The sequence below is a fragment of the Platalea leucorodia genome, assembly GCF_965183815.1.
Source record: "Platalea leucorodia genome assembly, chromosome: 30".
In the NCBI taxonomy this organism is placed as follows: domain Eukaryota; kingdom Metazoa; phylum Chordata; class Aves; order Pelecaniformes; family Threskiornithidae; genus Platalea; species Platalea leucorodia.
Window position 1 is genome coordinate 350,848 of NC_138852.1, and position 15,090 is coordinate 365,937.

At 50.0% G+C, this 15,090-nt stretch overlaps 1 protein-coding gene across 1 annotated transcript; it reads right to left on the reverse strand.

Annotated features, from left to right (window-relative positions):
- Positions 1 to 9,900: 9,900 nt before the first annotated feature.
- On the reverse strand, positions 9,901 to 10,848 carry LOC309601274 (olfactory receptor 6T1-like; the record flags this gene model as incomplete). Its single annotated transcript, XM_082334234.1, has 1 exon — positions 9,901 to 10,848. One exon carries the CDS (start codon positions 10,846 to 10,848, stop codon positions 9,901 to 9,903), a length of 948 nt encoding a protein of 315 aa, XP_082190360.1.
- Between the last annotated feature and the right edge of the window lie 4,242 nt (positions 10,849 to 15,090).

The following is a 15,090-nucleotide window of genomic DNA, read 5'->3' on the forward strand; positions in this document are numbered from 1 at the left end:
GGTGCCCAGCATCCTCAGGACACAGTCACACACTTGAGTTTCTCTCCTCTCTGGTGGTCAGGCTGCTGGGAAGGCAACTCATGGCCGTGTCCCCATGACATTAAGGGCAGAGGCTCTGCTGTGTGAGTGAGGAGACCAGGCGGTTGCTCCAGGGAAAGCACCTGCACTGCAGGGGATGGCAGGGAGATTTCTGATCCCGACTCCCACAGCATTGCTGGCAGCAGGTCTCCCTTCCTGCCCATGTCTCTGCTGCCTGCAGCTCTTCTTGGCCACAACCTCTTTCTGTGTCCCCACGTCTCCTCCCTCTTCATGCTCACAGACCTGATCCTGCCCCCTGTGTGCTCAGCTCTGCCCTGCAGGCACCTCCTGGCAGCAGGGCACTGCCCAGGGGCATCTCTGTGTGTGCAGGGGCTAAGGAGCAGCTCAGAGAGGTCCTGATGAGAACTGGGGTCTCATTGCCTACTCCAGAGCAGAGAAATACATTCCCATCTCCCACTGCCCACCCAGCTAAAGAAGAAAAGAAAAACTCTAAGCACATACTCCTTCCCTTTCCTGTAATTCCCTACCTTGTCATCCATCTTTAAAATGAAATCTCTGCAAATGTCTTCTGGGTGATGCAGAAATCTGAGCAGCCCTGACCCATCCTGCACCCTCTGAACAGCAGAAGGATCCTGCCCTGCCAGGGGTTACTTCTTCAACCCATGTCTCCTCTCCACAGTGTCGTGTGGAGATCCCCAGGAAGGCTGAGTGCTGACCCTGGCAGGTTGCAGAGTCTCTGCCCCAGCACTCAGCGCCCTGGGGTGCAGGGACCCTGCTTTGATGCACAGCCCTGGGAACCCCTGGATGCACACCCCTGCAGCCATCCCCAGGAGAAGGCAGCGTCATGTTCTGTCCTCTGACAGTGTGGCAGGGTATCCCTGTTTCGGAGCATGTCCTTCTCCACAGTAAAGAGAACCGGAGCGCCATCCTGCCGTTTCCCATCTGCAGCATGATGTGCCACGTCTATGAGACACCTCAAAGGCTCTCATGTGCATTGCCCTGCTGCCAGAGACTTACTGTGTTCAAGGCCATGAAGATTTCTCCTGCAGTGAGCTCTCAGCATCCTCCCACCCCACACAGCCTTTAAGATCACTCTTACTTCTCTCATCTCCCCTCGCTGCCTGCAGGCAGTGTCCTCAGCCCTGCTGCGCTTTGCAGAGGAGCTGCTCCTGGGCAGAGCTGTCTCTCTGCAGTGCTGCCCACTTGCCAGCAGCTCCCTCCATGCCAGGAGCCCAGCCCAGCTCAGCAGCAGAGGCCCAGCCCAAGGCACCACTTTCTCTGCCCCTCTGGGCTCCCTCCAGGTGTTCTCTGATGTTCGTCTGCCCCTCCAGGGCTCCAGGGGAACCTGCTGTGAAACAGGCTGAAGGCATCACTGATCTTCCCTCCCTCAGCTGCAGGGAGAGACACTTAGTTCTGCTATCAGAAAAAGACTTGGGCATGGGAATCCACTTTTTTGTCCCATTATTAGATAGGACACTCGGGAAGGAGTGTCTCAAGGAAGGAGACAAGGAAAGATCTAATTTCTCCAAGCTGGGAGGATATACTCAATTGAGTGAAACATGCATTTCATTCTGGGTCTTTAGACCTGGGGCTAGAAAGACATTTGTCTCTCTTTTGTCCATGCCGTCTCTCTGTTATGAAGAAAAGCCTTTGCACAGATGGGGTCTTTGACGTTTGGTACCAGGATTCCCTACAGCAAGTCAGAGCTTGCCTGGTCCCGCAGCTGCAGTGCTTCAGCCCAAATGTGCAGCAGTGCCCTCAGCCAGGGGCACAGGCAGGAGGGGCTGGAGCTGTTCCTGAGCAGACAGAGCTGTGACATGGTGGCAGAGCTCAGGACAGCTGCTCTTCAAGGACAGCATCCTCCAAGCTCCGCAAGGGTCCAGATCAAAACTCAGTCTAAACTTGAAAGGCAACTGAAGGGCACCATAAGGAGTGTTTACTGCTTCAGGAACAGTTAAAGGAAAAAACAAAGATCCTGTGTGGCCACTGCTGAATTCAGGAAGAGCAGGTGTAGATAGATGTGAGATTCTGTGTGTCCTCTTTGCCTCAGTCTTCCCCAGCAAGGTCTCCCAGGCCTCTGTGACTCAGGGCAAGACTCTGGAGGAGATCAACCAGCAGTGGATGGGAAATGAAGTCAGGGATCACTTGAGCAAATGCTTCCCAGTGTATGGGACAGGAGGGGCAGCATCACAGGGAGCTGAGTGAGCAGGCCAATGGCACAGTGAAGCCACTCTCCAGCATCTTTCAGAGGTCAGGGAGTCTGTGGGAACGCCCTGACAATGGGGAAAATGCAAACATTGCACGCACCTTTCTAAAATGCCCAAAGGATGTGCAGAGGAGCAAATGGCTGTGCCCCAGCTCGTGTTGACTCGGATCCCGTTTCTGAGTGTCTGAACGAGAAGGGGACTGGATTTACCCAGGGGAGTTTGTCTCTCACCATCCTCTCTGCTTTCTCTGCTGAAAGGACAGGACTGCTGGACCCAGGGAGAGCAGTGGTTGTCTTTTGACCTGGAAGTCAGTGAGGTTTTCAACATCACCTCCCCCCCCCGCAGTATTCTCACGCCCAACTTAGGATATTCTGGTCTCTATGGGTGGATAAGTAGATGGGTAAATAACCAGATGGATGGTCAGGCTCAGAGGAACGTGGTCAATGTGTGGTACTGTGCCTGGAGGCATCTATCTAGCAGGGTCCTGCAGGGGTCTGTCCTTCCACTGGCTGTGTTTAACGTGTTTTTAATGACCCAGAGGAGATAAGAGAGTGCTTTTTCATAACATTTGTAGAAGGCAGCACATTGAGGAGAGCAGACACTACAGTGGAGGGCAGGGTGGCCATCCCAAAGGACAAAGACAAGCTGGAGTGATGAGCCAACAGGAACCTCAGGATAGCCAATAAGTTGTGCCCTTGAGGTCGACTAAGCCCATGCAATGACATAGAGCAGGGACTGTCCAGGTGGGCAGCAGCTCTGTGGGAAAGGCTTTGGTGGTCCTTGGGTTGCATTAGGCAAAAGAGGAGCAATCAGGAAAGAAGGCCAACAGCATCCTGGGCTGTAGGAGCTGGAGCACAGCCAGTCTGCTGAGCAGTTTAGACACCATATCCAGAACATTTTCCTAGGTTTTGACATCCCACAATGCCAGAGAGACCTTGACATAGTGGAACCAGTTCAGTGAAGGGCCACCAAGGTCAGTAGGGTGGGAGAACTTGTACTGTGAGAAGAGGCTTAGAGAGCTGCGCTTGTTCAGACAGGAGTAGAGAAGATCTTGTGGGAAACATGCAGCAGCATTTCAAGGTTCCCAGGAAGATGGAGTCAGGCTCATGTCCATGACACTAGGACAAGAGGCAATGGGCTGAAACAAGAGAGGGTCAGGCTAGAGAGAGGGAGAAATTATTCCAGCATGAGGATAGTCAAGTGCTGGAAGCTGTTTCCCAGGGAGCGTGCACTGGCTCTGTCCTGGACTGTGACCAAGATGTGTTTGGATAAAGGCCTGAGTACTCTGTCTGAGCCTGCTTTGAGCAGGAGGTTGGTCCAGACACCTCCCGAGGTCCCTTCCATCCTGAATGATGCTGTCCTTCCTTCCCCTTCATGTTTTCCAATTCGGGAGAGCTCTCAGGTTCTCCCTGACCCCAGGAGTCATTCACATCAGGTTCAGGGCTGCTTCACAGGTGTCCCCAAACAGCCCTGACCACATCCTTTGCTTCCCTTTTCCTTTGCCCAAAGCCAACAGCTTCTCTTTTCCTATCCTTATACCCTCCAAGAATAACAGCCTACTGTGTTAATCCTTTCAGATCCAGTTGCTCAAGAAATGTCAGCATCCACGTACAGAGTCTAGAAATGAGCCTGGCATTGAAGCCATCATTGCGGAAAGAAAGACAAGGCATCTGACCAGCACCCTGAGCACAGGAATCAGTATGATGTGTCTCCTGAGATTCCTGGCAACACCTAAAATTTAAGTTCAGAGAAATGTGACTCCTCTTTAGGTGTCCAGGAGACATGGAGAAGAGAGCACGCTTCAGTTTCCCAAATGCCATGCCAGTGCCCAAAGCATCATTCCCTTGGATGTTTCTGTGATTTCCCTAAAAGAATCAGAATCTCTTTTTTTTAAAAAAAAAAAAAAAGTTAGGAAGATTATAAAAAGCACCAGGAAGATCCAAAATGCTCAAGGCCTCTTCTGAAGAGTCAGTGGCCCTGAGCAGTGGTGACTGGCCATGTGTAGTTCTGGGAGAGAAGGTCAGGGGATGCCAGTGAGAAAGAAGGGGGTGGCTGATGGCATTAGCAAATACTTAAAACCACATCTGAGCACAGCAGTGGACGTCTGTGGGTGGAGGAGGAAGAAGAAGATTGTCAGGAAGGGAAGATGGCAGGAAGGCCCCTCCTGTGCAAATCAGGGATGATATAGACATTTCCATCACATGTGCATGGCTCAGCCTGACAGATGGGGAACGCTCACTGCTTGAGGTGTCTGTGCTCAGTCATGCCCCATGACCTGACCTGGCTCTCCTCCCCTCCTCCACTCCTCACACTTGGGTGGGTGTCAGGAAACCTCCCTGAGCCTGGAGGATGCACAGCCCTCCTGGGGTGAGGTCCCACCACTGCAGGGGAAGAGGAAGGGTTGGTGAGACACAGGGGCATGCAGGGAGAGAGCAGTGCAGGTGCAGCAGTGAGTGCATTGAAGGCAGGAAGAAGACTTGACATGTCGGGGGCTGTCATGCTGAAGTGAAATAGGTTGAGTCTTGATTTGGAGGCAGCAGCAGGAGGAGGATGGGCAGCTGAGTGCTGGGATGGGGAGCTAAACAGAGGATTCTAGCATGTCTGGGCCTTGGAACTCTTGGGTGAGAAAGCAGCACTAGCAAGGCTTTGGAAGAAACAGGATGGGTTGTGGGGAACTCAGAGGCATGGGCAAATGCTCAGAAACACAGAGCTTGGTGCTGGAAGCAAGGAAGCAGGCACAGGCACAGGTCAGTGCAGCTGTGGTAGAGATGGCCAAGGGCCTTGGTGGGGCTTTGACACCCCAACAGAACTGGGACCCTTGTCCACTCAGCTTTGGCTTCTGTCTCTTCCACTGAGACCCACGAGAGGACATGAGGTCCTTACAGCTCCAGCGCCTCATTGCCTCCTCCTCACCCACCCTCCATAGAGCCTGGCAGGTGTCCTACCACTGACCTGCACCTGCCATCACACACTCCCACATCACAATTTCCCCAGGCAGAGCCCAGAGCATCACAAGAGGGAAAGGATCCCCCTCTGCAGGGGATGGGGGTCAGGGCTTGGCCATCCTGCTTGGCAAAGCACAGCAAGGGCTTTCACAGTGAGAAAACATCTCGCATCGAAATTTCCTTCTGTGCCAAGTGCCTGTGACTTCATGTCTCCACCAGCCCCCAGGGACAGGAGCCTTGTCTGCTCATTCCCTACATGGTCTCTTTACTGACAGACTGCAGCAGGGCCTGCTAACACTCTCCGAAACCTTCAGCTGTGATGTTTTTACTTCTCTGGAGGCTTGCTCAGTCTTTCAGGAGCTGCAGTTCAGGAACTCGGCACCAGAGGGCTCATTGCCACACAAAGCACCACAAGGAGCCAATTTTGGGCATAACTTTCCTTTAGTCCTCAATTTTTATGTGGCTTATCAGAGAGATTTCAGGAGTGTGATCACAGTGAAAAGATGTCAAAGTGGCAAAGTGAATCAAACGCTTGATTTTACATAGGCAGTTCTGCATGAATCCAAATGTATTTGGGTCATAGGAATGTAATCAAGTAGAGTCTGCACCATTGAGACACATGGGGATGGACTGGCATAGCCAGCCCCAGCAGGGGGAATCCCCATCTGCTAGGCTGAGGCATGCATTCAAGATGCAAACCTCTGCAGTGCACACTTGTTCCAGGCCTCCAGGCAGAGTGTGGCTCATTCTGCATGGCCCTCTAAGCCTCTGTCAGCTCATTTTGCTTTTGCTACCCATCCCTGCAACTCCCAAGCCTATGGGAGCTTTGGCTTTGGCATCCTCCCTACATCCTGGGGCAAGGTTTCTCAGTTCCTCCTATGCAGCTTACCCTGTTACCAGCTCCTGGGTGCTGCCTTTTTGCCCTGGGGCTCCGTCAGCTCAGGCAAGCAGCCTCACAAGATGAATGGTTTTCTTTATGGGAACTCGGAGAGATCATTCTTGTCCTTGGAAGAGTCTGTTCTGTAATGCCTGTCAGATTTCCTGAGCTCCTTCACCCTTCAGAGCTGCTCCCCATGGCACCACTTGTATCAGTCCCCGAGCAACTCAAAGTCTTCTTCCGTGGAGTCCACCAGCCTGTGCTCTGCTGCTGGTCTTCTTTTGACATCTGGGACCCCACTATTTCCTGGTCACAACAGCTGAGGCAGACACTGATGATCACATCCCTGACCAGCTCTTCCTTGTTGGCCAGGACCAGATGCAGGTGAGCATCATCCTTGTTGGCCCACTTGGCAGCTCTGCTAAGAAGTTGTCCCAAGATCCTTTACAGTGCTGGCACCCTGTTGCTTTGCCTGGCCAATGAATGCCAGGGCACTTACAGCTCCCCATAGAAACCTGTTCATTAGCCTGGAGACTTGTTGTGGTTGCTGTCAGAAGACTTTTTCTGCCTACTCTGCCTGATCAAGTAGCTGGTAACTGCCAAGACACTGGCACCCTTACTGGCACCCTTACTGAGGGTCTAGAGCACAAGTCTTATGAGGAGCGGCTCAGGGAGCTGGGGTTGGTTAGCCTGGAGAAGAAGAGGCTGAGGGGCGACCTTATTGCTCTCTACAACTACCTGAAAGGAGGTTGTAGTGAGGTGGGGGTCAGCCTCTTCTCCCTAGTAACAAGTGATAGGACGAGAGGAAATGGCCTCAAGCTGCACCAGGGGAAGTTTAGTTTGGATATTAGGAAAAACTTCTTCACCAAAAGGGTAGTCAGGCATTGGAACAGGCTGCCCAGGGAAGCGGTTGAGTCTCCATCCCTGGAGGTATTTAAAAGAAGGGTAGATGTGGTGCTCGAGGACATGGTTTAGTGGGGGACTTGGCAGTGCTACGTTAACGGTTGGACTCGATGATCTTAAGGGTCTTTTCCAACCTCAATGATTCTATGATTCTATGACTCCTTCTCTCATCCTCACTCACACAAGCTAACTCAACCTGTTGCCCATCTCATAGAGGAGCTCCATATATCTGAGCTGCTCCTTCACACAGGGGGCATCCCCCACCCTCACCCTCCCTGCCACTCCTAAGCCTCTGATCTGAGGCCCCTTTCTGTGGCCAGTGGAGAGAGATCTGTTAAGTGGTGAGCATACGGTCACCCACCTTAGGAGATCATGAATCATGAAAGGGAAATGTTTCTCTTCCCCGGGTAGCAGGAGGAACCAAGAGGAGGTGATTTGGGAGGGATTCATCTCAGACAGCTGTAAATGTCTCCACAGAAGCCATTTGCAATTAGTCAGTCTCATCAATCAAAAGAAAGAGGTACTTTCAAGGTAAAATTTGTCTGAGCTGACTAAGACTGGTTTTGTCTTCAGGTCACTGGCAACCTACAGAACAGGTGCTAACCTCCTGGCTGTACAAAAGAAAGAACTGGTTTGAAGTGCAGCAGAAGAGTTCTTTGTTCCTTTAATAAAGTCCTCAACGTGAACTGGGATGCTTCTTTTCTTTATTTATGTGCATTTTCAATTTAGTCGCTAAAAAAAAAAAAAACAAAAAATAAATTCCATTATTCATCCTGCTCAATTGCCAGGGAGGTGGACAGTTATTTAGGGGACTTCTATCCACTTAAGGAAGTGTGGTATTTGCTGTCCACATCCATTACAGGGAGGAGATGCTGGTCCTCAGGCCATGCTGCTCATAGCGCACCACTTCCATGTCTCCTGGGTCTCGTCTGGCCCCATGAGCATTCCCTGCAGCCCAGACACATAGTCCTGTACTTCTGTGTTTCATCCACCCCGAGTACATGAAATCAAGTGAGGTCTGTATGGTGTGCTTTGTTTTGTTTTGTAGGCTGCCAGTAAGGATGTTCTGCATTCACGTGTGGCGTGAAATACAGTTTGGTGTCTGCGTAGACTAGAGGAAGCAGCGCCTGGCACAGCCTTGTTCCTACGCCTTGTAAGGAAGAGCTCTTGGAGGGAGCTGTGCCTTAACTCTAGGGAGCACTTTCCTGAAGGAACGATGCCCACAGCTGCACCCAGCCCTTTCCCTGGCGTGAAGGAGGTGGATAAGGTGATCAGTCTGGAGGACATGCCGTTAGAGCAAGACAAGGGCCTCAGGTATTTGCTGCCTAGAGGTACCAGTGGGGATTCAGTCAAACCTAAGCTATCTACCCCAAAATATCAGAGCCATTGATGCGCAAGTGGCTGTGGGTAGGATTTATCACAATAACATGCCTGAAACAGCTAAGCTAAATCATCGCCTGTGATTTCAAAATCTCTTCACTGAAGAAACATTGGTGGCATTCATTGCCAGCTTGGATGGGATAGGATCCATCTCCCTAACTTAGGCATTTCAGCCTACACTCATCCATCTTAGTTTTCTGTATTAGTAACATGTGTGCCAGCTTGATGGAATCGTTTATGTATTTCAGTGTTTCCGTGGCTTGGCAAGGAAGTTATTTATACAATGCAAGAAAACTGTCTCAGCTCAAATGCAAAAAAATCTCTCGCATTGCATGACAATCCCATATTTTCATTTAAATGAATCAGCAAATCATGGTTTTGATCCTCTTTCCAAAAAAGAACATTTTTCTTGCCAATCATGAGTGAAAAGTAATCCAGGAAAATTACAAAATGGCAACACTGTGGCAGGGATTAGAGGCGATGTTTCTGTTTACTTTTGGAGAGATCTTAAGGTACAGTTGTAACCCTCGTGTCTTCAAAGGATGACCCCCACTGAGCAAGAGTCCCTCGCTTGTGCAAATCACCAGACGTTGCCCAGCACGTGGGTCAGTGCACCTGGCATTAGGTATTGAAAAGTGAAGCTGCCGAGCCTGTGCTAAGTACAGTTCCCCTGAGGTGCTATAGACCTCTATAGGAGGAGATGGCACCATCCTCTATACTGCTCCTTCCTCCCCACTGTCAAAGGAGACCAGGCAATGAACTCATCATTTTAGACATTGCAGTCATAAAAGTCTATGTTGGAATAAGTTAATCCCCCTGAATTTGCTAGATCAGCTGAAGTATTGGGTGTGGGAGCATTGCGTCAAGGACTGGACATTTACTTCAGCAGACCTGATCTGGAGACAGCTGCCTTGTTACTCAAAACTACATTTCTGACCAATATTCAAGATTTTGCACCAAAGCGGAAGAGAGGTAATCCGAGGCAGTTAAACTGGACTTGATTTCAGGCATGTTTTTGTTCTAACCAGGAGGTTAATGGAGATGTAAGCGCCACTTGGTAGAGAAATAAAGCCATTATTCTTCTTTTCATTGTGTTCCACCTCTTTTCTGTCATTTCCTAAAGATGAAGAGGTTCAACAAAGATCTGCCACCAAAATAATCAGGAAACCAGATTTAGAAGCAAGGAGAAGTTGCATCAGGACTGGAGGAGGGTGAAGCTTATTGAGACTTGGGTGTGCCATGGAGGGAGGGAGGGAAATGGAGGGCTGAAGCCCTCTGCTTGTTGCTTTCTGTCTCGGTTTCCACACGTAGAAAATGCCATTGTGGTATTCACCAGGGTTTGTAAAGTGCTTGTAGGTCATTTGAAAGGCATTGCTAGGTAAGGCCTTCTTATGGTGATGTATTGCAGGAGAGAACCTGGTGTGATACTCATTTCAGGAAACTTTACACTGCTAAGGAAGAAAGGTCTCATTCCTGCAAATATGTCATCATCATGTGTTTGTCCTCCCCACCCCTGTCCCCTTTCAAAATCCACTTACAAAAACTCTTCTTAGATGGAAAAGTGTTTCCTGAAGATGATCACCCTTCTCTGCAAGCGTGCCTTGAGAGCATCTTCCATCATCTGGTTCCTCAGGCTGAAAAGAAAGGCACTCGTCAAAGGAGTTACCACTGTGTTGAGAAGGACCACTGCCTTGTTGTAGGTAATGTGGTGACTTGAAGGCTGGACATACATGAATGTGCAGCTGTCGTAGCCCAAGATGACAATGGTGAAGTGAGAGGAGCATGTAGAGAATGCCTTGTGCCATGAGGAAGCTGAGGGCAACCTAAGTATGGTGTTAATGATGTAAAGGTAGGGCACTGCTGTCATGCCCAGTGAGCCAAGTAGGATGATGGATGAGGCCATGAAGGTGATCAGCTCAACAATCTGTGTTTGTGCCCAGGACAACTTGATTAAAAGCACGCTGCTGCAGAAGAAGTAGTCAATATGATTGGCATTGCAGAAGGGCATCCTGGCAACCAAGACAGTGGAGACCACGGCAGCCAGGAAGCCTGCAGCCCACGAGCCCAAGAGTAGCTGAAGGCAAAGCTGACCATTCATGAGCATGGGGTACTGCAGAGGGTGGCATATGGCCACATAGAGGTCATAGGACATGAGAGCCAGAAGGACAAACTTGATGTAGCCCAGAAGGGAGTAGAAGTAGCCCTGAGTTAAGCAGCCTGGGAAGGAAATGGCTTTGCTGCCCATCAGCAAGTTTCCTATGGCTTTGGGTATGATGGATGTAGCGATGAAGATGTCCAAGCAGGAGAGGTTACAGAGGAAAAAGTACATGGGTCTGCAGAGGTCTCTTTCAGGCAGAACGAGGGCAATGATGAGTAAGTTTCCCACTAAGATCACCAGGTACGAAGCCAGGAGAGGGATTGCCATTAGGCGCTGCTGATGGTGGCGGGAGGGGAAGCCCAAGAGAAGGAACTCTGTGACAGGTGTGCGGTTCAACATTTCTGCATCGGAGCTGCAGTGAGCAAGGGCAGATGGTCAGTGGAGGAAACAACGCCTGAGGAGGTTACAAGAAGATGAGACAGAGCGAAAGAATGTAGAAGGACGAGAAAAGACGTTCACAGAGACATTCACGCAAAGGCTGGAAGGAAAACAGAAGAGAGGAGAGAATAATCAACCTAGAGCAAGAAGGCCCCATTTTATGCCCTAGGAGCAAACGTAGTATGGGGGTTAGAGCAGGAATCCACTATAAACACAATGCAAGTTATTGTAGTTGAGCTCTCTACCCAACAGTCCCTTTACAGGCAGTGGGGAAGAAATAGATGTTTCTCAACCGGTTTTATTCTAGTCTGTTTAAAGGTATCCTTTAGGATGAACTACAATGCATTCTAGTGCAAGATAAAACAGCTCAGCCAAGTGCCTTTAACCTTCTGAACAGGACAGAAAGAGAGAGAAGGCGGCATGAAGATGGTGAGAAATGAAGAGGCGTGTGGGAAGTAAAGGTAAGAAGGCGAGTGAGAGAAGAGGGAAGTTTTATTCCCTGGGAAAGGTTTGGTTTTCAGGGAAAGTCAGAGCCAAAGAGGGAGAAGACAAACATCCCGTGTTTAAAACTAGTCCATTTTCAGGACTGTCCTTCCATCCATGCTTGAACTTTGTCGGGTAGAACAGAAAGCTTTATAAACAGATTCCTCCTCTGTCACTGACAACTTTCTTGCTGAAAAACAGTTTTGATAAACCTTTCTGGCTGTCGGAGGGAAAAAGAAAAGAAGATTTGAAAAGCAGCAGAGAAGAGGGGAACAAACAAAGGTAAAACCTAAGAGCATAACAAGATTTAAAAAGATGGGGGGAGAGGGAGGTGGAGAAGGGAAATTCATTCAGTTGGGGGATAAAAATTACCTTGTAAAGCAAACAAATAAAGAAACTAAACAAACTAATGAGAGACTGAGCCTTCTCTCTCCTGTGGTGTTTGGGGTTTTGTTTCTTTTTCTGTTTTTCTTTTCTTTCCTGTGGAATGAAGCCTGGTTTGGTAAGGAGTTCATTCTTACCAAGTCAAGAATTTATTATCTGAGGGCTTGGAAAGTTTGAATTCTTGGTGCAGCGCTTCTTTCCAAACAGCCTTCCCCTATGCGGGCCATCTCCTTCCTGTCCTGCTGGTTTTGCTCACAAAACCTACACGAGCCTGAAAACCTTAGACCCATCTGGCTCTGTGCAGCTTAGCTGAGATGGGCCAACAAGCCCACATCAAAGGAAGGGGCAGAGATCCTGACACAGGTCTCGCTTCCCGAGAAATATCACAGGGAAAGGAGGAATGTCAAAGGAGGTTAGCAGGTAAGAAGGCAGGCAGGCCAGGAATTAAAAAACAGCCAAATCAATGAAAATCAAGGTGAAATGTGACAAACCACTGACATGAATCTATGATGTGCTGGGAGCATTAGCGGGGGGAAAGAGAAGCCCAGCAGACTCTGTGTGAAGCACCATCTCCTTTCCTCCCACAACCCCTAAAGAACAGTCTATCAGGGCTCCTCTCAAGGCTCCTGTAAAGCCTTTGTGGGTGAGCTGGGAATGCCATTTGTGCTGAGGCACTTCCTCCAGACCGAAGGAGTCTCCCATTTTTCTTCCCCTTTTGTGGAGAACATTTCTAAGGCCTTCGGTATGTTCCCCGAGGAGTCATGGCCTTGGGCGCTAAAGGGTTCCTCAGCAGAGCAGCTCTGAGAGGGTGAGGGGAGATTAATGACGGTGATAGCTGGCAGCGCGGTGACCTAACCCCTGCAGAAGTCGAGACCCATTCTGTGAAGTATTCTGTGAGGGAGAAGCACCAAATCTTAACAGGTGCTGTCAAGAGATGTTTAACGGTGAAAGCAGCTTCTGTGGAGTGACTTCCATGCTACCTGCCTTGTCTTTTTGGACAGGATAGGTGGTTTTTAGTGTCAGAGTAATCTCCTTAGTTTTCCTGGGGTTTGTCAATGAAGTTCAGGACACAGTTCAACTTATTGCAGAAATGGGTTTCTAAAGGTAGAGGAGAGGAGTCGATTCCTCTTCTGCACTTGCAAGGGGAGCCCTGACTGACCAGTTGACACCTGGCCTCTTCATTGCAGACCTCTGGGAGATTTGCAGAGATCATTCCTTGCTGCCTAAGGGCCACCTGACTGTCTCCTTCCAGTCCAGAAGGAAGCCGATGTCCTGAGGGTTTGGTGCTAAAACTGGCAACATTGTGAAGGCCTCTCTGCCCATCTTAGTGCATCTGAAATAGGACAAGGTATCGCTCTTTGGGTGGAATTGTTCCTCTAAAGCTAAGAGAGAGGAACCTCATTCTTCAAGGCTTTGGGAGTCTCCTCCCTGGTGACATGGAAGAAGACTTTCCTTCTCCCTGAGTACAGATGGCCTCTTAGTCCCCCTTTCTCCACAGGGCTCATGAAAATAGGACCTCCTTTGCATTCCGTGTAGGCAGGCCAGCCCCATCCTCTGGCACTGTCTGGCAGAGCACAAACCTCTGCCCACCATGGACTTCTTCCTGATCTCCCGACTTCGCAGTGGACTGGATGACCCTGCACTTGTCTAAGCCGGGCCCCAGATCACTTCTCCTTCCAACCCATTTTTTCATTTCCAGTGCAGGCAGGGGGTGGAGAGCAGGGGCTGATAGAACCCACTGCTCCCTCCATTTCATATACAGAGTTTATGTTGCTGTAGGCATGACAGTCAAGGGAAGGTTTAAAGGGAAATTGGAAAGAGGCCATTGCAGTGGCTCTGCAGATCGGTAGAAGAGATGTTTCCCAAATTGTCAGAGTCATAGAATCATAGAAAAGACCCTTAAGATGATCGAGTCCAACCATTAACCTAGCGCTGTCAAGTCTACCACTAAACCATGTCCCTAAGCACCACATCTACCCTTCTTTTCAATACGTCCAGGGACGGGGACTCAACCACTTCCCTGGGCAGCCTGTTCCAGTCCCTGACAACCCTTTCAGAGAACTAATTTTTCTTAATGTCCAATCTAAACCTCCCCTGGTGAACCTTGAGGCCATTTCCTCTTCTCCTATCGCTTGTTTCTTGGGCGAAGATATCGACCACCACCTTGCTGCAACCTCCTTTCTGGTAGCTGTAGAGATCGAGAAGGTCTCCCCTCAGCCTCCTTTTCTCCACACTAAACAACCCCAGTTCCCTCAGCCATAAGACCTGTTCTCTAGACCCTTCACCAGCTTCAGTGCCCTTCTTTGGACATGCCCCAGCACCTCAATGTCTTGCTTGTAGTGAGGAGCCCAAAACTGAACACAGGATTCGAGGTGCGGCCTCACCAGTGCCGAGGGCAGGGGGACAAGCACTTCCCTACTCCTGCTGGCCATACTATTCCTGATGCAAGACAGGATGCTATTGGCCTTCTTGGCCACCTGAGCAGACTGCTGGCTCATGTTCAAGGCGGCTGTCGACCAGCACCCAGAGGTCCTTCTCCACTGGGCAGATTTCCAGCCACTCTTCCCCAAACCTGTAGCATTGCATGGGGTTGTTGTGACACAAGTGCAGGACCCGGCACTGAGCCTTGTTGAACCTCATGCAGTTGGCCTTGTCCCATCGATCCAGCCTGTCCAGATCCCTCTGTAGACCCTTCCTGCCCTCCAGCAGATCAACACTTCCACCCAACTTGGTGTTGTCTGCAGACTTACTGAGGTTGCACTTGATCCTCTCATCCAGATCACTGATAAAGGTATTAAACAGAACTGGCCCCAGGACTGAGCCCTGGGGAACACCACTTGTGACCAGCCACCAACTGGATTTGAATCCTTCCACCACCACTCTTTGGGCCTGGCCATCCAGACAGTTACTTACCCAGCAGAGAGTATGCATGTCGAAGCCATGAGCAGCCAGTTTCTCCGGAAGAATGCTGTGGGAAAGAGAATCAAACGGTGTCAAACACGCAGTTGTGCTGGAGAGCCCTGGCATCTCGCATAGCACCACAGGCCTGTATTTGGCTGTTGTGTAGCTGCCCTGAATTAGGTTAGGCAAGGTAGGGATGTCCATGGGCGTTGTGCCGTTACAGTCCATGGTGATCTAGTATATGCAGCTGATGGAGAAGATGGCTGATGGCTATGGCAATGGCTACATCTGCCCCCCGACTACCTCAATAGGCTGCCCTGAACATAAGGAGTAGGGAAAAGTTCAGATGTCCTAAACATGGGCATCTGCTGTTGGCCAAAGGAAGTCCCCTCTAAGCTCAAAGATGATGCCTCCAGATACTGCCTTCTCTCTGAA